At 42.8% G+C, this 27,180-nt stretch overlaps 1 protein-coding gene across 5 annotated transcripts in view; it reads left to right on the top strand.

The window, feature by feature from the left end:
* TEDC1 (tubulin epsilon and delta complex 1) overlaps positions 1–27,180 on the top strand; it is a 63,648-nt gene that overhangs the window by 23,038 nt on the left and 13,430 nt on the right. For all 5 annotated transcript variants that reach the window (XM_048944924.1, XM_048944923.1, XM_048944927.1 and 2 more), the window contains 3 exons: positions 1,751–1,849; positions 19,683–19,769; positions 23,543–23,755. In XM_048944924.1, the coding sequence (XP_048800881.1) occupies positions 1,751–1,849; positions 19,683–19,769; positions 23,543–23,755 (399 nt within the window). The remainder of the gene's footprint in view (positions 1–1,750; positions 1,850–19,682; positions 19,770–23,542; positions 23,756–27,180) is intronic.

Raw genomic sequence — 27,180 nt, 5'->3', positions numbered from 1 at the left:
GGGGATGTGGACAAAGTCTTGATGTTCTGAACAGCAGAGGGCAGAGACTGATGCTGGATGATGACTTCATTATCAGTAATTTATGAGTGAGCTGAACTGTGGTTGTTGGATGTGTCTCTGTCTTGGCATGAGGAATCTGCTGTAAATGACTACACTGGTAGTTTTGAGGTTTTTTTAGTATTTGAAAAGCTTTGTTTTCCTAATGTGACTCTGCCTTTAGATCCCAACAGATCTCTTGAATGTAAATGCATGTAAGCTGTGATCAAGTCCCCTTCTCATCCTCTTTCAGAGGAATTGGCCAGTTTATCTTTTTGCAGGTTGGCTGAACTCAAGGGCATTTAGGAGTTGGTCCTGGATGCTTCCCAAGGTGTGAAGGCTGTGCCTGTACTCTCAGGCAGAGGAGGCTGTGTAAGGTTCAGTCAGACCTGCCTCCTCTTTATCTGTTTGGCTCCATACAGCAACAGCTACACGTGCCCTCTGCCTCTCACCATTCACCTGTAACTTTTGTCTTGCTACTCTTTCTCCCTTTAGCCTTGCTTCATCTTTAGTCAGAACGTGATTTTTCAATAACAGCTTGTAAAAATATACATACTGGATTGTGCCAGCATCCGTCTATTCTAGTCTTGGAGGAACACTTTATTCCTCTGTTGCTACAGCTTTGCAGTATTTGTTTTGAGCTTCAGCGGGTAGCGTGGCTGCAGCATACCTTTGAAGAGGGCTTGAAATTCACCCTGGTGCTGTGGCCCAAAGGTTTTGCTGCTGTGGTTACATGGGAAGGCAGCCGGGAGAGCCATGGTGGGCAGAAAGGAAGGACGTTGTGTGGGGAGGTGCTTTTTTATTTTTAAACTTGCATAGCTTTGCACATGTGACAGATGGTTGTCACTGGGAGTGAGTTTGGGGAAAGGAATGCTAAAATATTCCCAAGTTTCAGAGAAGGGTTGATAATTGCCCGGTGCCTGTCAGCTTTAAAACAGTTGTCAAATACCCAAGTGTATGATAAAGTTCATATTAGAATAAAGGAAAAAAAGCAGGAAACATTCTCTGTCTTCTGGCAGAAATATTAATGAAATATGAGCGATTCTCTGACAAATGTGCACTGCTATCTTGTTTGGCAGCTGCAGTTATTACAGTAACAAAGGGATCAGCTCTGAATAGGACGAATTGCTTTTTATTGTTCCCTTGACTAAGTTGGGAAGCTTCTTCATCAAATAATTGATGATACCATCACCAGTGCAGCTGGGACAAGGTCCCAGTAAGAGAAAGCCAAGAATATATAGCAGCAGTACAGAAACTTGCTGTAACTTGGTAGCCTGTTCTGCTTTAAAGGAAGAAATCAGCAGTCATTCTGAGGGCATCCTTTACCTCTGTTAAGACTTGTACTATCTGTGAAAATGTTTTTTTCTCTCACGTTATGTATACGATTATGTACAGAGTAAAGAAAGAGACTGAGATGTGAAAAGAGAGTAAATTGTTCACTTTTACTGCGGTGGCAGCAGAGGCATGTGCTCATGGTAACAGTACTGGATGGCCCATTTTGTGGGTGTGTGGCCATGGGTTCCTGTAGACTCTTCTACAAAAGTCTGTTGTATTGGTTGTTGTAGTTACTTCTGTACTTGCCATTGGCATTGGGCTTGTAACCACTGGTTCACATCGCTGTTGCATCCATGCAAGCTGTTGGATGGCAGCTAAGGGTGTTGTTAATTATCTGGTCCTTACAATTACAAATGTCTTTTACTTTAATCTATTCCAGATCCATTTGTTCACTAGTGGCTCTCATACGGACCGGACCCTTGGACATTTTTCTGTCACAGAAACAGATCTTGTCAGACATCCAGAGAACTACAACCAGGTACTGATTGTTCTGTAATCCTTAGATGCTCAGGATGCTTTAGACAAACATTGGTCAGCAAAAGCCTGCATTTCTTAAAACGTTTTTAACCATTTCTAGCAGGAATAAAGGCTTGTATTGCAGAACTATCTGTCTGTATCCTCCTTTATAACTTGTACCCACCAAATATTTTTTTCTCATTTGGAAAAGCATAGGAGATGTATTGCTCTGGGTTTTCTAAAAGCTGGTAGACAGGAAGTGGGGAGAGACCTGACCAAAATTACCAGTGAAGAAAAGGCTTTTAGAATAAATCTGATATAGAACAGCAGGCTGACTTCTGCTGCTTGCTGCCAGTAACCGTGCTGGGGGGCACCTGGGCAATGTGTCTGTGTCTGACCTTGCATGAACGGGCTGTTGTAATACAAGGAGATCTGATTTCTCTCTCCAGGAGAACCAAAGCAGATCTGATGCTAGGATTCATTTCACTGCCAGAAATTGTCCAAGCAGATTACCTTTTTGGTTGGTAGCGTGGCTTATTGTCTGACCGATTTTAGAATCTAAGAGTCAGAAAATGGTTTATGTTGGAAGGGACCTTGAGAGATCACCCTGTGCAACCCCACTGTTTAAGCAGGGTCACCTAGAGCCAGCTGCCCAGAACCACCTCCAGATGACTTTTGAGTACCTCCAGGGTTGGAGATTCCATGACTCTTTGTGACCTGGCCCTGTGCTCACACAGCAAAATAGTTTTTATTTCTGTGTTCAAACAGAACCTCCTGGGGCAGCATCATTTTTCCTAGTGTACTGTTTACCTGTAAGTATATTTTTTTGCTGTTCTCAAATATTCTATTACCACAGACATTTCAATTTATTCTTTGAAGTAGTACAATTCGCCTGTTTTAATACAATGTAATACATTTGTTTTACGTATTAGTTGATAGAAGTTCTTCATGTATGTAACTGAAATCAGATTGAAATTTTAAGCTTGGCTCTCATGAGATCATTATTTTGCAACTTTCTGCAGTCTATTCAGATCTGTTTGCTCAAGGAAGAAATTCTTTCTGCTGCTACTTTTAAGAGTAGAAACGGGCATTGTAAATATTGCACAGAAAGAAGTTCTGGAAAGTAAATCTGAAGGTGGGAGATAGTCTCATGTTCAAACCCACTAAAGTAAAGGGCACGTTAATCTTTCATTACTGAGAATTCCTTGGATGAACGGTTTGCGTCCAGCCTCTTGATGAGGTTCAGCTGCTTAGAGCATTTTCCTGGAAAGCCATTGTAGAGCAGGTGGCTTGAGATTGCTTTCTCATTTCTGCTTCACGGTCCCTTTCCTAAGGTTTGTCCAGCAGCTCAGATCAGATAGCAGAACAGTCCTCTGAAGCCCATACTTTACAGTCTCTTGAGCCTAGCAAAAGTCCAGGAAGGTCTGGTAAGCTGGTATGAGAAGCTTCTACACTGTGTGAAAGGACTTAGCAACTACTTTTTTGCAAAGCCTTATCCTGAAATCGTCACTAATCTCTTAGACTATAGCATAATGACACTGCTATAAAGCCCATTTGGGTTTGGCAACACTATTAAATAATCATTCCAGAAGTCTTTCTTGCATGCTGTTTGCTTTCCCGGGTCAGAATCATAAATCTGGAAGTGGGAGATGATCCCATTTAAGAGGTTGGTCTCATACCTGGAGTTGCACTCACTATGGCTGCTTCAGGTGCACTATTCAGTGCAGGCTCAGGGTAAAATGGAAAGAATCTGTGTTTGTTTCAAACAGGGCGCTGCAGTCAAGAAGCAACAAAGCTACTCTCAAAATGTTAGTTCTAATCTGTTAAGGTTTAATTCTACCGTTCCTAGGTTTAAGCAACAACTAAATAAACTGAGGTATACTCCTTTTAAACAGATGATCACTGAGGGACAGATGCAGAGTAACAGCAGATGCTTTCTTCAAATCAGTTGTGGATGGCCAGGCTCCATTTCCTGCTTCTGTTTCTCTAGCAGCTGTAATCCCAAACAGGTTCCAGCTCCAGCGCTGGATTGTTTGAGCTGTCTTCCTGGTTTTTGCCTCTCCTTACCCCTATTTCCCATAAACAGCTTCCAGAACTCAGATGCTCGGTATATATGATGAGTCCCATATAACAAGGTGGCACGGACTTGAAAAGGCAAGGGTACTGCAAGTGCCAGCGCTCCAGATGGGTATAATACTCAGTATGCAAAGTGATGCTTCTTTGGAAAACATAGTAAAAAGCCTAATTTTCAGATATATTCGTAAGATTAAGTGAATTATGCATATTTAATAGCTTGGTTTCCAATATTGGTACAGATGGCAGTGCTCTGCCAAATGTTTTTTTTTTCCAAAAACTGTGAACTAGGTTTTTCTCTTTGAGTAATATGACATTTCTGTTAATGTCACCTCAAATAATATCCTGCTGCGTGGATCGATAAAAAGAGCAAGCATGAGAATTTCTTACTGTGATGCACCCATAGTTGGTGGATGGCACTGTAAATTCCTTCTTGTGTTGGGCATCTTTCAAAGGGTAGAAATGTAAAGCGGATCGAAGTGTCGAAATGAGCCATCACAGAAAGGACATCGGGCTGGTTTTATTGAAGCCACGAGAACATTTTCATCCATAATCTCTTCAGATAAGTTGCTCTGACCTGCAATAAAACAAGAGATGTTTCTTCTGACAGGGAAAGTGTGCCAGGATACAGAACTGGGAAGTTAAACTTCAGTTTATGAAATGGAAGAGTTGCACTGCCTCTTTTCTATAGCAGTTGCACATTCACTTGTTTAAGCGTTCTTTCCCTTGGATTTCTGACAATAAAACTCTTTAGTGTGCTTTTTATGTACAGGGATTTTACTGGACATTATTATTCTTTTATCATCGTAAAAGCTTTTGTCAGATTCATAGAGCTGGATGTGCTCCAAGTGTAATAGTTTTAATTACATTTTTCCTTAGTGAGGCGTAATGGAAATCCCAGCCTCCCTACAGCTCAGCTGGGCCGTGCAGTCTGTGTGCGCTGCCATGGGTCATGCCTTGCTCGCTTCCTGCACTGCCAAAGGTGCTGGGGAATGGGAGGTGATGTTATTTCAGCTGGCATTCCATTTCCAGGAGATATGTTTTTTCGCACCTGCTGGCTCTTAACCTCCACATGACGTGGGACAGATGGGGGAAATTTTCATACCAGTGAGAATAATGTAATCCCATTCTTGTTTATGAAGGCCATTTACCTTAATTCTGCATTGCAGTGTCACCAGCTCTGATATTTTACCTTGAGCCTGAAAAATGTATGTTGCCCTTCAGAGTCATTAAATTAACTTTCTCATCAAGCTGTGAGCATATATAGAGATCAATGAACTCTGAAACAAAGAAGTCTATTCCATCGGTTCCTTCTTTTATACTCCTTTATGTGTGGAATTCAGCCTTACTTGTTTTGTGATTAGCAAAGATTAAAAGCTGCAGTCAGGACTCAGGTCCTGGGTACAATGCAGGCTGTGCTGGGGAGGTCATGGAAATACTAATGGGTGAAAAAGGCACCCTTAGATGCCAGTGGATCAATTTACTGTCTGTGACGGCAAGTGAATAACGTGGCTGTCTGCCAAACTGATGTGCAGAGAAAACTGCCTAGCTTAGATGTGAATAGCTGATTTGTTTCAAAATCTAATGAAAAATATTTATACTTCTTGATTACTGACCTGTTTGAATGGGAGTTTCTTTGGCCTAAGGAACTGGGGTCCCTGGAGGGAAGTAAAAAAAGACCAGCAAACAAATAGTCTGTCTGACTTTGCTTGCATTACAGGTGATCAATTCTGCATCCATAAAAAAAAAATCAGGTGAGCTTTAGCTCTCTGAGCAGCAGATTGGGTGGGCTGGGATAGGATGGCACTGGCACAGCATTAATCAGCTTTCTGAGCTGTCCATGTATCTGGGAAGGAAGCTGACATGCAGTGTGTGTGTAGGGTTTCCTGTGGTCAAATGGGACTGCATAATTTCTTACTGGGACATTCAGAAGGAAAATGATCAAGTTGTAAAGTAAGTTGACTGTGGACCCTAAATCTCCAGACAGATTCTATTCAAAACATCTGTCCCAGATGGCTGTTGCGTATGGGTGACACAGCAGTTTGTTGAATTCATGCACAGCAATGAAGAGTTTCTGTTCTGTTCAGAACCGGTACTTTTGGGCTGGGAGGATTAAGGCCTGATAGGCATTGATTTTTTTTTTAAATATTGAATGTGCATTTACAGGTTGCTTTGCACGATGTCTTCAGTTTGCATTGTGTGTGTGCATATCTGGGACTGTGCACTTCTTTGCATAAAATCTCCCTGGTCTGCTGAAGTATTTTATCTGTGTGGGCGTGCTGGACAGTGAGATTGGCCGTGCTTGGGATGCACAAACCCTGTGTGCAAGCTTGTAGCCTGCTTCCATCCGAGTAACAGCACCACCTCCTGGAACATGTGAAAGGGTGAGCAGTGAGAGTTATCTCCTAGGAATACTGGTCACTGAGTAATGGCAGTGCTATGGCTTTATCTCCAGAAATGGGTCCCAAGTTGCTGACTGCCTCAGGTGAAAATGGAATAACTACAGCAAGATAATTCCAGCTCTGTGTGCCAGGCTATATTTGGTGTCCTTGTTCCGCTTGTTTGGGACTTCATGGAATGCTCTGGTGATGACAGATGCTGCAGGCAGGCGCTAGGTGAAAATAAGCAGTTAAAACCCCGCTGTTGAGCTTGACACTGTGTCACATCACTGATTTGACACAGACCTGTGCTAGCATGTAGTGCTTGCTGTAATCGGCCCCGTTACGGTCTTGTATGGTGGGCTGATGGATATATGCCTTGTTTGAATTTCAAAGACCTGCCTTGGGACCATCTGATAGTTTATGATGTCCCTCCATCTGTTGTAAAAGAAGCGGCTGAACCAACTCGTCCTTCTGAAAGAGCAGAGATTCCAAAGGAAAAAGCAGGATCTGTACTGTCATTTGTGGTGCTGCTGGTAGGAAATTAATTCAGGAAATGCAGGCTTGTACTGCATGCAAATTCCAGAAAAAAACGATTTGTTTTATTTGAGGGGGGAAAACCTTGAGCTTCAAAGACAAGCTAACTTCATTGGTGTAAATTGTTATAGATTCATTATCTTCTGCAGTGCTCTGACAACTAATTCTGCTTGATCTGGCCCCTCAGCTTTTTTTTTTTCGGTTTGTGATGTTCACTGCTTCCATGACATGGTAAGAGCCATAGTTCTGCCATCGAACAAGGTCTGTATTTCATGTTCTAACTACTGGTCTAATTAAGGACACCCTCGCCTATTTGTCATCGTGTTTCAATTTCTTGAAAGGAAAAATACTCGAATTTTCTCAAGTGAGCTCTGCACAGAAAATATGACATGAACTTCAAGAGTAATTGCATAGTAGCTTGTGATTATTTTTGCACATGAGGGGTTTTTTCTTTTTCTTTTTTTTTTCCTACACATATTCTGTCTGAAAACTCCTTGGCAGTCTGAACTGTACAGAAACCTTCACAGAGGTGTTTTATTGTTGTGCCGGGCTCTCTGTGAGCTCTTCACAGAAAGATTTTAGCATGAACCAATTGTCTCTGTGGGGGGAGAAATCTGTGTTTCTGTGAATGAGATCAGAAAGGTAGAGAACAACCTTCCCCAAAGGAATACGGAGGTCTGTGACATAATTCTTGAAGCAATAGGGCGGAAGAGCCAGCCAAGCCCCAGAGGATCTGCGTGCAGTGAGATTTAGACTTGCTCTACGCACTGCCAGAATGAACTCAGTTGGAATCAGCAGTGACTCCCGGCGGTTTGCTCAGTCTGCTCACAGGGCTTCAGGTGACCAGGGTCTTTAAACTCTGGCACTGCTGAATTCTGTTTTCAGAACAAATAGATTGATATTCTGCAGTGAGAATATTTGTTTTTCTTTTCCTTGTACAGACCTTTTTCAAGGTACAAGATTTTTTTTTTTAAACCATTGCATCAATGTTTTTACCTGTTTTTTAAGCAAATTTGTTTTCACTGGTGATTACTGCCAGATGCATCGACTGAGTTCTTTGATGATGTAATGAGAAATAGTTCTAGAACTGATGACCTTTAATAAATTTCAGGGTTCACCAATGAATTGTGTGTTAGACTCGTGGACACGCGTGTTTTGAAAAGGTCAATGATGACAAGCTTCTGGAATTTGCATAATTAGGCTCGCCACCGCACTTTGAATAAAGCCAGCAAGTGCTTTGCCCTTTTAAGTATTCAGGTTTTCTTCTCTTCCTGTCTTCAGCTTGCTTTTCTGAAGCCATTCCAACACTGAGAACACAGAGAAGATGGATCCAGGGAGCACGTTAGTCCCTCTGGAGGTTGTGGTACTTCAGCTAATCAGTGGATAGCTCGGATGCTGCAGAAGGGATTTTCAAAAGTGTCTAACAAAAAAAGAGGAAGGGAAGATGGTGCAGTGAAGCACTAGTAGTAGTATATCAAGTATGTTTGTTGCAGTACTTTGTCGCAGAAATATTTCATCATTTAGAGAGGGGAGTGCCTTGTATCTGAGTCATAGCTGTCGAGAAGAAGGTTGTTGCTGAAGGTGAAGAAGTGATTGGAGCAGGAGAATTGCTGAAGAGGAGGGAAGCTTTGTCCTGAAGGGGACGATACCTCTGTGCCATTGTGGTCGCAGGTTCCAGGAGTCAAGTGACTTAAACTAGACTTTACGCAGCAGGTGGCTGATGAGCCATCTCCTATGGTTTGTGTGCCCAATTGGATGCTCAAGGCTATGAGTTACGGAAATGTTGAGTTGCTGCTCTGAACTTAGTAGGCCTTTGCTGTAGAGCCCGTCAGGAGTTTCAACACTGTTGGCAGTGATGTCAAGTTTAAGGCCAGTGGTGTAATGGCTCCTGGCAGCACACTGCAGTGTTACAGTGGTTCCTTGGGTCAGCTGAATGGTGTTAATGCAATGTGAGGCCACTGCCTCTTTCTCTTGCTGAAGTTCATCAGCTGTGGCCCTGTGCCCTGGTGATGGCACAGGAGCTAACTCAATCAAACTTCCTGCAGTGCCTCTGCAAGTTATGGAGGTGCGTTGGGGAGAGGTAGCCTTGAAGTGCTTGTAATAACTTCTGAATTCTCTGGAAATTGAGTCTCAGAAGTCTCAGTCAAGGTAGGTAAAAGAAATGGAAGCATTTCACTTTCATTTCTTTGCTTTCATTTTCCATTTGTAAAACGACCGCAATGCTATCGTTTCATCTCACATGGGTCATTAGGAAAGATAACTTGTTTATGTGGAAGATAAGAAATTCTGTCTTCAGAATGGGGTTTGAGTGATGTATGGTAAATAAATCCATGGTTTCCCTCTGAAGAACAGACAGAATAATATGCAATTTAAAGAAAGGAGAAGGAGTAACTGATGGAGTGATCACCAGCTGTTCTGTGCCCTCAGTGAGACAGGTGAGGGAGGTAAGTATTTTGGTCACATAATGCTAGATGTTACATCCAAGGGAGCATCAAATTAACGTTGTTTAGGTAGCTTGAATTCTAACACTTTAATTTTGAATGCTTGTTTCCAATCTCAGCAGTTACCTTGGTGGATTGTGCATTAAAAGTGTAAAGCATGCATACTGCCCTGCACTCTGAATAGCGCTGTCAGTCAGAGCCAGTGCCTTCTTTTCATGTTAAATTACTTAATGTTTTGTGGTATTGTTCCAGCCACTCAAGACATTTTATATGCATGGAAGACAGATTGGTGAAAACGAAAATCAAGGCTGGCGTTAACATTGCAGGGAAGAACAGATCTTATACCGAATTATTTTTGTGGTGGTTGTTTGAGTAAGAAAGGAGGCTATGAGGTTGGGTTGGATAGGAAGATCATCTACAGACTTGAACAAAATATAGTTCTGTGCTGCTATTCACTGAGCTGGGTCTTTGGGAGAGCTTCAGTGTGGCTTCCTGCCCCAGCCCATGGGGCTGCTACCTGCTCTGGCCTCAGGTGCAACTTTTTCTGCTGGTGAAATATGCAACTTACCAGTGTAAGCTGCAGGATGGAGGAGGAACTGGCTTTAAATCCCTATGGCTTATGTTGGTTGAAAGATTTACTTACTGGATACCTCTTGCTCGGTGGTCCTTGTGTGTGAGGACTGCCCTATCACCTTCAAACTCTACAGTGCTTGTTTGTCACTCCTTTTCTTAGAGAAAGCTCTGTTGGCTTGAATTTTGATCTCTTGAAAGTTATAGAAATTGGAAAAAAATGTTGTATCTTATTTCTTCTGGCTACGTATGTGCAAATCCCACCTTGCAATTACTGGAGCTGCAGTGGATAGTGTCTTACAAATGGGATGACTTGGTTCTTGTCACGTATTTCCCATTGAGTTAGGAGAGCGGCTACTGAGAAAATAATTTAAAATACAATCAAAACCTCCTGGTGATTCAGGTATTCTTTTTCCTTCTCACATTTCATTGCAAGGAAAGAATAAGTGCTAAGAGAGCAAAGAAACTCAGTGACAGCATGTGCTGCCCACCTCATGCTGCATGGAAAGAACAAAGAATTTTATTCTTGCCTTATTTTAATGACTCACTCTATGGAAGGAGGTGGGTAGGTTGCTGTGTTATTTTCCTCCCGAAAATCCATAGCCAACTGGTGTTCAGTTCATTTGCTGACATTTAATACATAAAACATGGTTTGCTATATCCTGCTGGAAACAGTAAATCAGGTATTCATTTGCAAAAATGAGTCAGAGCAGATGCAACCCTTGTCATACATGTAAAACTGGGAGAAATTAGGGGTCAAGTAGCTTCAAAGCTGCTTTTGTACAGTATCTACATGTAGTTGGGTTCCTGAGCCTTTTTAAGAAAGCGAAGGACGCACTAGCCAGATGGGCACCGTAGAGGCAAAGGCAGTCCATTTTTGTAAGATAACATATATTGATATTTCTAAGGCAGATTTTAGTCCATTTTAGAAGGGAAAGAAAATTTAAATATGGTTGTTGCGTGTGGTTTCCTCCCCTTTCAGGCTGCCTGTGTTGTGCTGCTGATGGGGGCTTTGCCCCCTCCAGAAGCAGTGGGACTTGGCTTCCAGCTCCGGTCTGGAAGGTGGGCCAGGTGCATCCTGAGTCAGGATGAAGCTGGTGGACTAGGTGGAAGTTTGGGGCTGCTGATAGGAGGAAAGATGGATGTGTACCAGTGGGAGAGTTAATTTAGGGAGGATGGAAAGGCTAGAAACATATGGAGTGACTCCTTCTCATGCTGTAGAGAGAGAGAAACCTGCAGGAGATAAACTCTGCTTTGAATCTCAAAGAACGAGTGTGATCAAACCAGTCCTCTCTGTTTCTCTTTCCTGCAGCTGTCTGCAGTGTTGGTGGCTGTCTGCTCGTTTGATGCCTGCTGTTCTGGCTGGTGTGGTCCCGCCTGCTCTAGGACAGGTACTTCTCACCTCTGCAGCCCTGTCAGATCCTGCTGGTGGTTCCCTTTCAAAGCATTGTGAAGTATCCCTTCCCAGAAGGAGACAGAGATATGTAATTAAAGAGCTTTCAGGACAGCAGATAGGGATGGAGAGTGTTTCTCTGGGTACTGCTAAGGGAAAATCCTTCTATTCATGTAGTTATCAGTTAGAGATGGGCTGGATAAGGAGTATGTGGGTGGGAAATAGTTTGGGCTACTCATATTGGTGTCTGGCTGTTAGTGCTTTAGGGACAGTACTGTTCAATGTCTCATGAATGGCCGGAGTGACGAGGTGGAGGGTGCCAATGGTAGGTTATGGACAGTGCTGTGCTAGGCACAGCAGTCACGGCATTGTAGAAGCACCGAGAGGATGTTTGTGGTGTCTGACTTCTGGCAGAGAGATGCAGAGCAGATAGGAGCAGGATCTTCTCAAAAGTGCTGGGACTGGAGAAGGGGCAGCAGGCACAAGTGAGAGTTGTGGCCAGATGGAGGGGGTAAAATTGCCATAAGGATGGGGCAAACTCTGGAGCCGGATCCTGGAGAAGACAGACAGATTGCTGGTGATGTTCAGAGCTTGTTGGGCAGAGCCCTGAGCACCTTGTATAGGTGAGAGACCTGTTCCCACTGACGTGGTTCTGCCTGCTTAGCACGGGACCTGCTTTGAATCATTCAGTCGTTGAGCTCTGTACCCTGCTGCACTTTCCCAGTGCCCCTTCTTGGGGAGGACGCTTTGTTTTTTGTATTAGTCCAGACAGTTTTAGTGCTGAAATATTTCTTTAGGTATTTTTTAAGCAAGGTGGCCTCTGGCTACAATTAGTGTCCCGTTGGAAGAACTGGAAGCGTTATATAGCAACACTAAAGCAAATCATTCTACCTCATGGCATTATTACCTTGATCTGAAAATTTCCCCAGGCTGCTATTTGTCACTAATACTGCCTTCTGCTAAACTTATCTGTACAAAAAAAAAAAAAAAAAAAGTTAATAGAGCTGCAGTTCTGGAGTTGCCATCCCCATTTTTTTGGATGAGTTATTACTTATTATATTTTATTGACCAAGCACGTAGAGTTCTTTGGTCCTTGAAAAATGATGCAGTGGTTCATCACGGACTCCATAAATTGTAGGACGATGCAGCAGCAATATCTTAGTCTCCTGTGCCATGAGAGAGGAAAGTATCTCAGAAACACTGTGCTGAAGTAGGAATTGCATGGTGTGACTTGACCACACTGCCTACATTGTCGTGGCGTCTCTTGTCCTTCCTTGGAGGAGGCTTCGGATTCAGAGTTGCTTGCTTGCTGCCATTCTTTGGTGATGGATTTTGGAAGGGTCTCATTGATCCAGTCCAGAGGATCTTAACTGAGATACTGGGCCATGTAGGAACAAATCAGATCTCAGGAAACAAAATGTTAAGGTGAGGCACTTCAAAACTTGTAACTCATTTCTTGAATTGTGCCTTCAAGCTAACAGTAGCCACTAGAGAGAGCAGAGCATCTTTGTAATTTGCTTATGGAGTCATTGCCGTTGTTTTCATGTAGAAGAGAAAGCATTTACTAGTTCCTGACACAAAAAGGACTATGAGGGCTGATCTTGAAGTGCCCCAGAGCTGTGACAATGGCCTTATGATTCATGGCTGTTACCTTGTGCACTGAGCTGGCAGTACGCGTCTGCATACAGAAGAGCTCAGCCTTAGGGGGCTATACGGAGGACTTTGGAGAAATGCCTGATACTGCCCCTTTTTCTCATTGTCATGAGCCCCTCTTGGCCCAGGACGGTAAATGCCTGATCAGCTGGGGACCTTCTGGCATTTTAATGCCAGATGGCTGCTTTGTTTTCTACTGATTCAATCTAAGCTACCGCTATATCAGATGACACTTAATCCACCTGGAAAGCCAAGCAAACTAGAGCTATGGTAGTCTGCGTGCTAATGCTAATTAGAGAAGCAAATGGCACTTCAGTTCATATACTGCAGTGGCTGTTACTAGAAAGCTGAACTGAACTAAAATCTGATTGGTTTGTTTTGCTCAAGTAGCTAAAAAAGTTATAGAATCAGCTGTTACTCCTGCTTTGCAAGCAGATTCAGATTTGTGGTTCTTCTTAACCAAGTTTGTCACTTAATATAGAGAACTGTATTAAGAGAGGAGCAAGAGAAACGAGTTGACGTAGGGGAGATGAGCAGACTTTAAATTAGTAGTTTCTCCAGTCAATAATGCATATATTAAAATATGTGAAAATACCTGCATGCGTGGTAGCTGTGACAGCTTGTCAGAGAAGGCTGGGAGAAACTGTATTCATAAGCTTATGCTAATACACACATGGAATCATTTTTTTCATTCGTTGTTAAACCAGCTTGGACATCCTGCCATAATTCTGTGTGCTGCTGGGTCTGCAGTGGTGAAAGCCATTCTTCTTTGAGTTTCTCCTCCTGTCTTTGGTTGAGACTTAAATTTTATGGAATGCTTTTCTTTGTTAGTGCTTAGAGGCTGGGTTTCTGTTGCTGTGGATGCTCTCTGAGTCAGTTCTCATCGCAATGTGCATCTGGTAGGGCCTTGGGAGTGCCCTTACAGCAGGACTGGGGGAACCCTGCTTTCCTGGCTCATCGAGCCCTGGGTTCAGCACCGCATGTTCCTTATGGATAAGTAGGCAAAGTGGCAGGTGTTTGGGGGAAGGTCACTACCAGGAAGGCTGTTCCTTCAAGCCCATCAGCTGTATTCTTGCAGGGAGCATGTGGGGAGAGAATAGAAGGCTGGAGAGGCTTACCTGGCCATTGGGAACTGCAGCCTGTGGTGGCTGAAAATGGATGATCCTGTATGGATACCCAGCAGGAGGGTGTAGCATCAGTGGTGCTCAACTTGTGCTGCATGCTCTTTCTTTTGAGGAGAAAGTACAAAAGCTCAAGGGAAGGCAAAAAGCCAATCTCTTGGCTTAGTGGGTGTTTGGCAATACAAGCTGGTTTATAAAAAGCTTTATGCAGGGATAGTGTTTTTGTCAACTCGCTGCCAAATGCAGGATAAGGATCTCAAGGAAGGACACGGTAAATAGGTAGAATAAACTGGTGGTAAAGGTGGATGGGATAATAAAGTGGGGAGGGCAAAACCTAAATGAACTCCTGTGCTGAAGTTAGTAGTAGTAATTAACATAGAACGTGGTGTGCTAACGTCCAGTGTGGAAGCGTAATGCAGGAAGGGGGTTATTGGAAGTGTAATGTTCAGTTCTGAATTTAATGAGTTTTAAAATGTATTTGAGAAATGTCTTGTTTCTATTTCAGCATGTGTTTTTGTGGTCTATTAAAATACAGGAAAATGGGCAAGTATAGAGGAGGGGAAAAAAAAGAAAAGCTGAATATGGATAATGCTTTGTTCTACGTACAGAAATAGTCTAAACAAAATCAGTTGAGTAATGGTCTTTCTTTGATATCAGATTCATGGGGTACTGGATAGCAGCACAATATGAGCAGCTGCCAGGCAGTGCTGCAATGCAATTTCATGTCCTGTGAAATCCTCTGGCTGAGATTTCTTAATGTAAATTGTGATTATTATTTTTTTTGTATCCACTGAATGTGCTTCAACTGAGCTTACATTCAGCAAAGGGTACTTAGTACTGCCTGAAAATTTGGCTCCTATCGTTTGCAGTTACATGCCCCAAATCAAAGTACTTTTGGGGAAGAAAATGCCCACCTTTTCTATTCTCATCCATCTTGATCTTGGCTGCTAAAGTGTAAAACTTGCCTTGTAATCAATTTTTTCCTGGTATTTTTGCCCTGTGTTCAATATATGCCATATCCTCAGGGAAAAAATGCAAAGTGGTCCATTCATTGACCTGCTCCCTGCAAATGAATGTCATTGTTAGCACAGCCCAGCTCATTGCCTATTGATGTGAAAGCTGTAGTACAATTTTTTATGTGCCAAATGCCTCATTTTGTTTGCTTTAAGTCCCATTTTCTTTCAGTTTCATTTTAAACAGATGTTTTCTAAATCCCTCCACAAATAGCAATTACGTTTTATAATGATGATCTTTGTCACTTAAGTTTTTAACTAGTGGTTTGATTCCTGCTCTCAGCAATGTAAAACTGAGCTAGCTCTACTGAAGTTCAGGCTGTGCTGGTATACTGGTGTTGATGAGTGGAAAAGTCAGGTATTCTTGGAGTTTTTGTACATTTCCAAGCATCTGGAATTAACGCTCTTCACCTAAAGTTGCTCTATTTTAAATTTTAAGTATTATTTTCAGAAGATCTATGTCCTGTTTGCTCTTAGCACAACAGGGAGTTTATGCAGAAATACCTGCTTTTGAAGGTCTGTCCCAGTTAATACTGTGGTCAGGGACTCTATGGGATCCATAGCCGCCAGTGGAAGAAGCTGTCCTCTGCCCTGTCATCCATCCATGTTGTGATTTAGCTGGGTTGTGGTGTTTCTCCTGCTCTGTCTCAATCCTCAGCAGTATTTCTCTGCCTGTGAACCGACTTGAGTCGATCTTTATTTGCCCTGTGGCTAGAGGCTGCTTATTGGTCTGTTGGTTTTGCTCCTTAGCTCCTGTACTTCACAGTACTGCAGTGTGACTTTCTGGTTTTCAGGTCCATTTATTTTAGCTTCAGCCTTCAAGGGATATATGAGAACGCTTTAAAGGAGCTTTGCTTTTGGAGAAATCACGACATGGAATTGAGTCTTGGAGCACTGAGTGTGTCAACCTAAGGTGTTATTTTCTCCAGCCTGAGATAGGTAGGATATAAGGATTTTTCTCTGCTTTTTGGTGATGAACTTCCACAACTTTGCCCTGGTAATGTGCAATTCAGGGAGCATGCACCATCTTAAACCCAACAGCCCATGTTTTTTATTTAATTTGGTGTTTGGGCCTTAGTCCCACTTAGGGTTTACCTCTGGCAATGTGAAGTATCTGCCTTGGCCATGAGTATTTATCCTTTTCTTTGCATTCTTGAGGAGGAACTTCTCTGCTTTCCTGCAGTTCTCAGGTATATCAGAAGTAGTACTAAAATCTCCAAAATCTGAGTTGAATAAAACCAAATCCAAATCTGAATCAGTCTTCTGATACCACTCCCCATATAAGCTTTCATACTGAGCTCCCAAAGCATGTTCTAACTCTGTCTTGGGCCTCGAGATGCTGGCAAGGGTCTGGAGCCCAGTGCAAGTCTCTCATCTCCAGTCAGGCGTGAATAGGCGATGAATCAGCAGCATTTTATCTCTGAGCCAAGAAACAGAATGTATTGCTGAAAGCTCATTATTTTGGTGTGTGTGTCTAACAATGGGATGATTTTTGGAATATTTAGGCAGAGCAATTTTTGATTAAAAATTCTTTTTGTAGTGGCACACAGGATGAATTACAGTCTGTGGGCACTGCAGATTAAATGCCTGTTGTGGGGAGCTGATCTTTGGAGCTGAGCCCATGAAAAGGATGCATTATGCTGCAAATTATTAAGTATTGATTTCTATAATGGTCTGCAGGCATCAATGAATTTAGCAATATGCTCGTAAATAGAGTGAAAAAGATTAATACCTCGGCAGAAAGATAATTACAGATACATTTAAATGATGGCTGTGGTGCAAGGTAGGTACATGGATGTGTACTGCCATGGAGGACTTCAGTTCATTGTTGGGTACCAGAGCCACCCAGAAGATGTTGTCACCTCGGTTGTTTGCAGCTCGAGTTCCTAAAGTTTCTGGAGCCTGGGCCAGGCTGCATGCTGGGTGTTTGCCTACAGAGGGGTGTTTGTATGCAGCTTTCTTCCTCCTGCAGTTCTTGGAGGCTTCCTGGCAGTGTGCTCCCTGCCATCCCAGCTAAGCACAGTTTAGCCTCTCGAGGAAAGCTGTTGCTTGCACGGTGTTTGTGCCAGTGATACCTTCTGTACAGCGGTTTAGAGAAGTTGCTACTGCAGTGTTTGCTCTCAGCATTCAGTGTGGAATTACTTCTCCTCAGAGATTTGCAATTTGAATTTGTCATTACCTTTTCTCTCTGTGCAAGTGTGTTAGAGCAATGACTTCTTCCAGAAGAAAGGAAATGGATTTTGTGTCTTAATTTTGTTGGAGGAAAGGCAATTTTCATACTCTATCCCTAAGCATCCTTTTGACAACCACATGCGGCACGTCTTTGACTTACTGCTTTGCTTTGTTCAAGAAACAAAATTAGTGCTCTTCTGCAGATGTTAGTCTTTAAATTTCATTAGGAGGGATGGTAGCATCTGGGCCCTTAGGCCATTAAAAGCAAGGAGACAACTTTAGCTGCAGCTCACGGACTCATCTTGCGTTTTGAGGTGGATGTGGAGCAGCAGGAGTGGAACTGCTCTTCACAGAATCACAGAATGGCCCGGGTTGGAAGGGACCTCAAGGATCATGAATCTCCAACCCCCCCCCTGCCACATGCAGGGCCACCAACCTCCCCATTTAATACTGGACCAGGCTGCCCGGGGCCTCATCCAAGCAGTGCATCTCCAGGCAAGCTGTTATTAGTGCTGAGAAAATGCATGCTGTTGACCTCAACTATGCAAAATGCATGATTTTGATACGGAATGGTAAGTGCTCACAAGAACCTTTGGTGATAGTTGAAGCTGGGGAGTGACTGTGAGTGGTTCATTTGCTCAGTGTGGTATCTGAGTGAAAACCTGGGTCACGTGGAGTCTGTCCTTCTGGTCAAACTAATGGCATGCAGATATGCCGTTATGACACCCTGAACATTACTTGTTTGTATATTGTTTGCTAAGGTACTTCAAGGATATTTGTACAGACTTACTTTTTGTTGTGTTTTGCTTTTATTCTCTGCGCCGCAGTGACGTCTGAGTCTTATAAGACCTGCATGAAAGATGGCATAGGATATTGCCCAGTGAGGCTGCGGATGCACCCTCCCTGGGAGCATTCAAGGCTAGGCTGGATGGGCTGTGAGCAACCTGGTCTAGAGGGAGGTGTCCCTGCCTATAGCAGGGGGTTGGAACTTGATGCTCTTAAAGGTTCCTACCAACCCCAAACCATTCTATGATTGATTCTGTGATTGCCATCCAGGAGCATTGTGTGTAGTCTCAGAGGTAGATAATGAAATGTTGGATATACCACCCTGTAGGATGAGCAGGGCATCTGGATCCAGTACAGATTTATGACCTGGTATTTCTGAGGATAGTAGCACCTCAGTGAAAAGTGAGGATGTGACAGTAGGTGAGTCAAATGGAAACTTTCCAGTTCAAGTGTGGCATCACTAATGGCACAGCTTGGAAAACAAACACGCAAAAATCCTGGGTGCCCTTAGATTCTGAGACTGCTCAGAAAGCTGTGACTGCTACTAAGGTCTGTTTTCTCCATCTGATTGTCTCCAGAATCATATCATTTCAGGTCTAGTGGAAAACAAAGTGACACATGACTTTTTTTTCCGAAGGTTTTCCTATTTTTTTAAGACTTAAAATGAAAAATTCCCTATTCCAGCCCTCAGTCCTCTTTAGCTGTCACAAGACTTACTTGGATGGCAGTCACATGCATCTTATGGCCACATTACAAAGCTACTTCAAAATCAGGTAACATTAGCTGTTGCCTGAATATTTAATCAACTTTTTACCTGAGTTTTATTGCCAGCATGAGATCCTGTGAGTTAAGCTGTTTGTGCTGTGGGTATACCTATGAGCACAGAAAAGGAGGAGACCATTCTTTGACCTTCCACGTAAGCAGCTGATCCTGAAATTGGCAGTCAGTGATGCCAAGTGTCAGCTGTGCAAACAAATGTGTAGCAATTGTTCTTCGGATCAGCAGTTTTTTAGAGCAAACTGCTCATAATTTCCAGCAGTAACTTTTGAAAGTGCATTCCCTTCTCTAATTTTTTTTGTCTTCATGTTATATCTGCAGAATAAAATTGCAAAGCCAACTGATGCTTTACCATTGCTTCAATTACATGGTACGTAGGTCGTAACTAACCCCAACAAAGCTGGCAGATTAGTTGTCTGTACAAAGTAGGTATAGCTGTTACTGATTTCATCCTGTTTGAGGTGATCAGCATACAAGTACATGTGTCTTTTTTAAAACCTTGCTGTTGGTGTCAAATTGGTGTTACTATTGCATATGAGGAGTTCTACTAAAGGGCCAACTGTGTAAGCTTTAGCTGGGACAGTGCTGTACATGGCCTGATTAAACCTTGCAGCTTTGATAAATATGAGTGAATGGAAGAACAGAATGCTCTTGGACAGAAGAAAAAATGTTGCTGGAGAAACAGTTGATATTGGTAGTCAAGAAGCACAGAAGATTTGAAGATGGGCATGCATCTAGATCTTAATATATCACAATTTGTGTTCACATCATGTTTGCACAGCTGGTTTTACAGTGGTCCTATAAAATAACACAGCGTTGTCCCATGCATCGTTAACGCTCATGGAGTTCTGTTGTTGTAATGCATACCAAATGCATGTTTCATTTAGTTTACAAATGAGTACTGTTACCTGATTTTCTTTCCTTTGTTTCCTTGTATCCAGCTGGTACAGCATCTGGAGTTGGAAACCATGCAACTAGAAGCCTTTCTGGAGTGGAAGCAACTGGAAGTGGTTTACTGGCAGTGGATGGTAATTAAAGAAATTTTAAAGGATGCAACTTTCTTGACTCTAACCAATAGCTGACCACTTACAAAGACTCTTTTCCACAAAAAGACTGTGAGACATCTGTTAAACAGCACTTCAGAAAAGGAAAAAGGGTTTGGTAAAGAGAGCGATGTGTTCTTAGTTCTTCTTCATCCCTCGGTTTTCTTCAGTAAGACTGTGAGTCTTACCAGCTAAGCTGAGGAATTGCAGGGCAGAGTAGCAGAGCTCCATAAAGTTAATACAAATGAAAATGCTTGATCTTCATCTCTTTAATGTTTTTAAACATAACAGTCATACATTTCGTTAAAATTAAATGGGTTTTCAGAAGAGGGACTCTAAGCTTTATTGCAGACTTGAGAGCAACTAAATTTGCAAGCAGCTGATACTGAAAACAACTTCATTTTTCCCCAGCCAAATAGTGTGTTGAAATTGGCAATTTCCCCTTGAACTGTGTTGAATGATCATAAGAAAATCAATAAGCCTTTCTGTGTGCATCTTTGGATTTCTCAAGTGAGTGTAAACGGCAGCATCCATCTCACTTCTCTCTGCAACTTCTGTCCATTTACAGTTGCTGAAAATAATTCTTCAGAGCACTTCATTAGCTGCATGAGTTTACAAAATTTTGGGAATCAGTGAGCTGACTATTAATTGCCCGCATGCGTCGTTCTACACTAAAAACCAGGCAGAGGAGTGTAAAATTACCTCACCTGTCTTGAAGAATACTCCCAGTGCAGAGCCATTTGAATTGCCATTAGTTATGTAATGGCTTTTGATTACTCATCTCCCATCTTATAATTGGAAAGCTTCAGCTCCAGAATAAGCCTGTCTCCAAAGTCACACTGGCAAAATGGAAGGGCAAGTGCTATGGCATTTTGTTGTAGCCACCTCAACCATGTTACAGTGGGGAGTACTGTTGTGGTTAGTGCTTGCATGCTTCCTGGAATTCAGTCCTAAGTAAATACTTGCAAAAAACCCAGCCAGCACATCTTTATTTAATAAGTTAAATGTGGCAGTGGCTTTGTTCAGCAGGATGTTGATGGTTGTGTTCCCATATACTGTAGGTTGTATGAAGATGAGATGTGCTTTGAAGATACAGAATTTCCTCTTTCCATTTTTACCCGTATTTTCCCTTGCTGATCTGGTGGACAGAATGATTCTTGCATAATTACTGCCCTCCTGATGGTTGTAGAGAATGTTAGTAATGTATTCCCGATGAAGCTCCCCTGTGCTGATTACTGAACGCTCTGGTATTGATGGACACGTCTGCTCTGCAGCCTTCCTTCTGCGAGTGTCTGTATCTGGATGCACTGCTCAGTTTCCTGCTCTTACCCCTTATAGGATATGTTCACTGACCATCAGATTACAAGCTTATTTGCCATTATTTCTGCCATTATTTCTGGCAGTGTGTTTCCATTCCCCTTGCCCCATGCTCTGATTTATGTGTGCCCTTACAATCTGGGGAAACTCGGCTTGTGTGCGGATGGACTCTGGGATGCGGTAGAGCATGGGCGATTTTAAATGAATTTTGAAAGATTCGCCCACAGTCTATGAATGTATCCCTCAGCATTTGCAAATGGAAAATGTCTGAATGCCTGACTGGGCTCCCCAGCCTTTATAGGGATCCACCAGCTAGGCTCTGAAATTGGAACGTCTCTTGCACTTATCTTTGCCTGATTCAGCAGCTGAACTTGCATGTTTCTGTAGGAAGACAGCTATTTAGTATCTCCACATCTTTGCATGCTTGCTTCTTTTTTTCTTCTTTTTTTTTTTTAACAAGTGCAGCAAACTGTCAAGAGAATTTTCTTCCATACTGTCTTAGTTCTGGGTTGTCAGATGATTTTAACATTATTATTAAAAAAAAAAAAAAGCTCACAACTTTTCAGAGTTGATAAAGCAGACATTTCTGCTAAATATAGGTGCTAGCCAGTTTTGTAGAGTTTGCTGTTAATGATACTTCCTCACACACTGAAATCAATTGTTTTTAGTTGTAGAAATGACAACTTGTGATGCTTATGGGAATGTGTGGCTCTGCCTTAGCAGGGGCTTCATTATTGCCCCATGGTTGTATGGGAGCCCTCAGGCACTGCTTGCTCTTGGGCTGTGCTGCAGCACCCTGGTTGGCAAGGATGAGGATGCTGGGTCTGAGATGTGACATTCACAGCAAGGCAGAGCAGTGGTCTTAGGCCAGAGCGTGTCTTGACTGCAGCAACAGGAGTGGCTGCAGTAATTTTGCTCTAAAATTCTCTCATTTAGTAAATTTCAAATTTAAAAGGAAAAAAAAAAAGCTTAGTGTTACTGCTGTGCAGCTTGTCAGGCTGTCAGTTGTTGGTGACATCTTGCAGAGCTGCTGCTGGCTTAGAAAGGAGGGTTTCCAGAGTTTCTTTTGCCATTCTTGGCTCTCTTGCAAGGCTTTTCCTTATATCAGCCTAAAAACCTCTTGCTGCGAAGAAAGCCAAAGTTTTGTACCTACCTGCGTAGAAAAAAGGCAGCGAGAGAGAAAAATTATTCTCATCCTCTCTACAGCAACCTTCTATTAAAGCGAAGGCTGTTAGCATGTCACTGCCTTCCCAGTTCCTCTTTCTAGGCTAAACAAAATTGGTTCTCGTAATGCCTCCTTGTAGGCCATTCCTTCAACTTCTGATGGCTGTTGCTGCTCCAGTACGGGATTTCCTATCCCATTTGTCTGTGTTTAACTTCAGGTGCCTCACCCGTACATCAGCGTTATGGTCAACTCTCTTCTATCACAGAGACTTGTGTTTATGCTTTCTAGCCTGGTGCTTGCATTTATCAGGATGACATTGGTGACAGGTGATTTTATGGCATCTCTACCAGCAGTGCTGCTGCTGAGCCAGTAATTACACCTATGTTTTTGCCTTGCCCACGTGTTGGCCATGCTGCTTGACTGCTGAATTTGCTCTTGCTGTTTTCAGATTGCTTCTCCGGTTTTGAAAGGTAATTTTGAATGCTACTCATGTCCTTAAAAGAGATTATGATCTCTCCTGTTTGATGTTTTCTTGATAGCAAAATGGGAATAAATATTTAATATCCTGAGTGAGGAGGGCTGGGTCTCTTAGTTACCCTGTTGTGGCACAGAGACTGTTTCTTTGTAATTTATGCACTAGGTTGTAGAGGTACATACCTTTCAAGGACTCTGATCTTATTTGGGTTTGGTGTTTTTTTTGAGTTTCAAATAATGATTGCTACTTCTGAAGGCGCTGCACAAATAATTTTGTAGCCAGTGGAATGGGCAGGACCAAGCAGAACTGACGGAGCTGGCCAGCCTGCAGCAGGGATCTCACGGAGTTCCTTGGCTTGGAGAGCTGGATGTAGACACAGATAGGGTGTGGATGTCGCAGCTTGCTGTGGTGCACAGCTGATGGGCAGTGCAAGCACAGTGCTTGTCCTGGTCATCACTGTGTTACAAAAAGCCATGCAAGTAGAATTGAAGGGGAAAGGGCTTACATATTGCTTCTGCAGTGCTGGTTGTTGTTATCTCAAAGTGTGACTTTATGCTTCAGTAATAGCAGTGGAGAGCAGCTCACAGCATGCAGTGCTTTCTAAAATGGGCTAAGTTAGCAGTGTAAGTCTTCTATTAACTCACATTAGAGTGAACTAAAGAGGTTCTCTTAAAATAGCTGTGGAATTGCAGAACTGTACTCTGAGACAGCAGCAGTACGTTCCTAGCCATGGGGTACTGAGAAGGAAGGGAAGCATTACAGGACCTGCCAAAAAGAAACTTCTGTTGTTTTTTCTTTTAGGAAACCGTGTTAGATAACATGGCTGAAGAGGGAAGCGTGCACTCGGTGCAGGACACTCCTGTGGAGACCAGCAGGCTGCAGGAGGGGGCCACGTGCTGCCCCTGGGCTGAAAGCATGACTGCGCAAATCGACAGGTTGTCTGGGGAGATGACAGCTCTCCACAGCCAGCTGGACAAGCTGGTAGCACGCCGAAGGTCTGCCTGGTGTCAGAAGGTGAGCTTTGAGGCGGCCGTTGCAATGGGAAGCAACTTCTCACATCCTTTATTTTTCAGCTCTCTCGCTGTGTCCCGTCTCAGGACAGCCTCCCTGTTGGTGCTCTGTGTCAACCTACAATTGCTTGTCTGTTTATGCCCACAGCATGCCAGGTGCTCTTTCAAACACAAAGTAAGCAGGTGTCCCAGAGAGGCAGTGTGCTGAAAACAAAGTAAGTGTTCTTGCATTTGGAAGTGAAGGCATCAAAGGATAGGGGTTACAGAGGAGAGAATGAGAAGAGGAAGAAATTGTGGCAGCCTCTGGAGGGGACAGAGGCAGCAGGCTGAAAGCATCTGTAATAGCTGCAGCAAGAAAAATACAAGTTAGGTATTCGCAGGGAAAGGAGGGTGTGAGAAGCCAGAACTTGTCTTCTTTCACTGAGTTAGTCTTTGAAATGTCTGATGGGGAAAGGAATAAGAAGGTTTTGAAACCTGTGAAGTGAGAGAAGTGCAAGTTTTGGTGCAAGAACAGACTGGGTGTGGGAGGTTGGCTGAGGAGGAAGGCAGGTGATAGGAAGGAAATGTACATGGTGTTCGCTAGCATAAAGATGGGGGGGGGGGGAGGGGGACACAGAGAAACAGCCAGAGGGGTACTGGGGCATAAATAAAAGAGCTGTTAATGCAGATTTGGGAGATGAGTCTGAATATTAGCATGCTGACACAGGGAGAAGATGCATTGAAGATGCAGGCATAGAAAGTAGCTTTTTTTTTTTTTTTTTTTTTTTTTACAGTCATAAAGGGGAAAGAAGGATTCAGAGAGTCTATGAAACCAGTTAATGGGAAGGAAGTAAAAGGAACAGTTGGGTCAGGTAGAACACTAACAAAATTCTCCGTGTCACTGTTTTGAATCCATACTAACTCATAATTGTTAACTTTTTTGGTTTTTTTTTAGTTTGAAGTGTGGGTAGTTGGGATTACAGATCAACTGCCAGAATGAAAGGTAACAGATATTTGCTCAAGAGTTCACAGGAATCTGGCATGGGAAAAAATGTATGGAGAAAAACTGGATCACTCTCTTCTACTGTAAGAATAAGGAGCCAGTTGGGCTTGGTTGGATAGGGGCAGGCATGAGGTGCTGCTGCTTCATACTTAGTGTGCAATCCTCCCCATGGGGCACTGAGGATATATTAGCAGCACAAGTGAGTTCAGAATCTGTTGGTTACGTTCTTTGAAGAGGAAATCCATTAAAAATTATCCAATACACAAATGCAAATTATAAGCTTGGCAAGTTGTGGGATAAAAATCTTTGCAGGCTAAGAGAATATTCTGAAGTATCTCCAGTATATTTCCTTTGATCTTGCAGTCTTCTCCAGGCACTTGCTGTCAGTCACAGTCAGATGGGGTGCTGGTCATGCAGGTCTCTGGTGTGGTCTGGCTTAGATGCTTCTGTGGCAAAATGGAGATGAATGTTGCAGGACAGCTCAGACTTTGAAATTAAAAAGTAAACTTCCCACTGTGTGATTTCCAATATGCTCTGACTCCGTTTATGTATAACATTATATATGCCTGTTAAATATGATGTAGTAATCACAGTAACTTTTTATGCTTTAATTTGGAGATGAAGTCCAATAACGTTGACAGACGAATGCTGCACAGTGCATTGAATTAGATGCACTGATTGTTTTTGAATGATGTTTGGTCAAGTTCCACTATTTCTGAGATTCACGGAATGTCATTTGATTGCATAACTGTGGGAAACAAATGGAGTGTGTCTTGGTGTGTTGTTAAAAGGATAGTTTATTGCAAGTGCTTCCTCTTCTGCATCCCCCAGAACAGAATTGTTTCGTAATGCTGCTACGTGACAGCATTTTGGAAAGCCTGGAGGTCAGATGACTCTCCATTAATCCTCTTTAAATCAACCCTTCTTTCTGTCAGCCAAGCTGTCTACGTGATGCTTTCTGCCTGCAGTCTGCCTTTTTCCCCCAGCCAAGATGCTCACTGAGTGCAGGCTGCTCTATCAGTTGTGTCCCCTTCAGTCCTTTCACTGGAGAAATAAGCTTATCACATCTTTCCTTCTATATTCTTTTTTTAGTCAAACAAAGAGAAGTTCCAGCAAGCGGTAGCTGAAGTGGTCATTATCTCTAACTTTGTATCTTGTGATAGTGAGGCATCTGGAAATTATCTTGGCTCTCACAAGCATGTCCATATGAGGGACAGTAAGTTTTATTATAGCTGCTGTGCCCACTGTGTTGTACTTCATGAGAACCGTGATAATCCACCAAGTAATTATGTTGGTTGTTAGCAATGCGCCTGGTGTCTGTGCCAGGCAATTGAGTAGAAACTATTCCAAAGAAATGAGGACATGTGATTAGATGTGATATTCTGGGGAAGAGACAGCCACAGTTTTTAAAGAGAGGAATCACAAATCTAAAAAATCTGCTGGAGCTCTTGGAGAGGGGACCACTGAGCGTGTGGGCAAGGGAGGTTGGGTTGGCTTGACCCACTTGCATTTAGAAATGGTATTTGATAAGGTTCCTGAAAGGATTCTCAACCAAAATAAACTGCCCATGTGAATGTGTTTCCTCTGACCCTTGAGCGAACACAGCAGGAAGAGGAGAGCAGGCATCTGTGATCAGTTTGCACAAGGAGGTGAAGAGCAATGGGCACAAGTGAAAGAAGCTCAATCACGCACAAAGCACGGCAGGAAAGGATCAAGGACCCTCTTAGAATGATAGAATGGCTTAAGTTGGAGGGGACCTTAACGATCATCCACTTCCCAGCCCCATGGGCAGGATTGCCAATCACCAGATCAAACTGCTCAGGATCCCGTCCAACCTGGCCTTGAACACCTCCAGAGATGGGGCATCCACACCTCTCTGGGCAGCCTGTGCCTCACCACCTTCTGAGTAAAAAAATCTCTGCCTAGCATCTAACCTGAATCTTTTAGTTAAATCTTTTGGTTTAAAGCCATTCCCCCATGTCCTATCACTATCAGACTGTGAAAAGTCAATCCCCTCCTGCTTCTAAGCGCCCTTCAAGTACTGGAAGGCTACAGTGAGATCTCCAGTACTTTTGTGGTACTGAATAATTAAGTGATAAAATGTCAGATAAAATAGGATGGGAGATAAATGGGAGATAAAAATGCATCTGAAGGAAAATCATAATTTTATGCCTGTTTTTGTGATATGGCCATCATGTCGTGTGAATGAGTTCTTGGGGTTATAGTAGTAGTTCTTGTGAAAATGTCAGTGGTCACAAGTAGTAAATTAAATCCTAAGAATTGTAAGCAAGGCAGAAGAAACTGAAATTTAAAATATTTCTATTGGTTTCTGGCACAACGTGTGCAGTTCTGGTTGTTGTCTGAGCTAAAAGAAAGGCGTGATTGAGCTGGAAAGGCATAGAAAGGGGAAGTGATGATGACCCAAGCTGTGAAAGGGCTTCTGTGCA

This window comes from Lagopus muta, chromosome 5, assembly GCF_023343835.1.
Source record: "Lagopus muta isolate bLagMut1 chromosome 5, bLagMut1 primary, whole genome shotgun sequence".
NCBI classification, from domain to species: domain Eukaryota; kingdom Metazoa; phylum Chordata; class Aves; order Galliformes; family Phasianidae; genus Lagopus; species Lagopus muta.
Note: the sequence above shows the minus strand (reverse complement) of the source record. Positions and strands in the feature narration are given on the sequence as shown.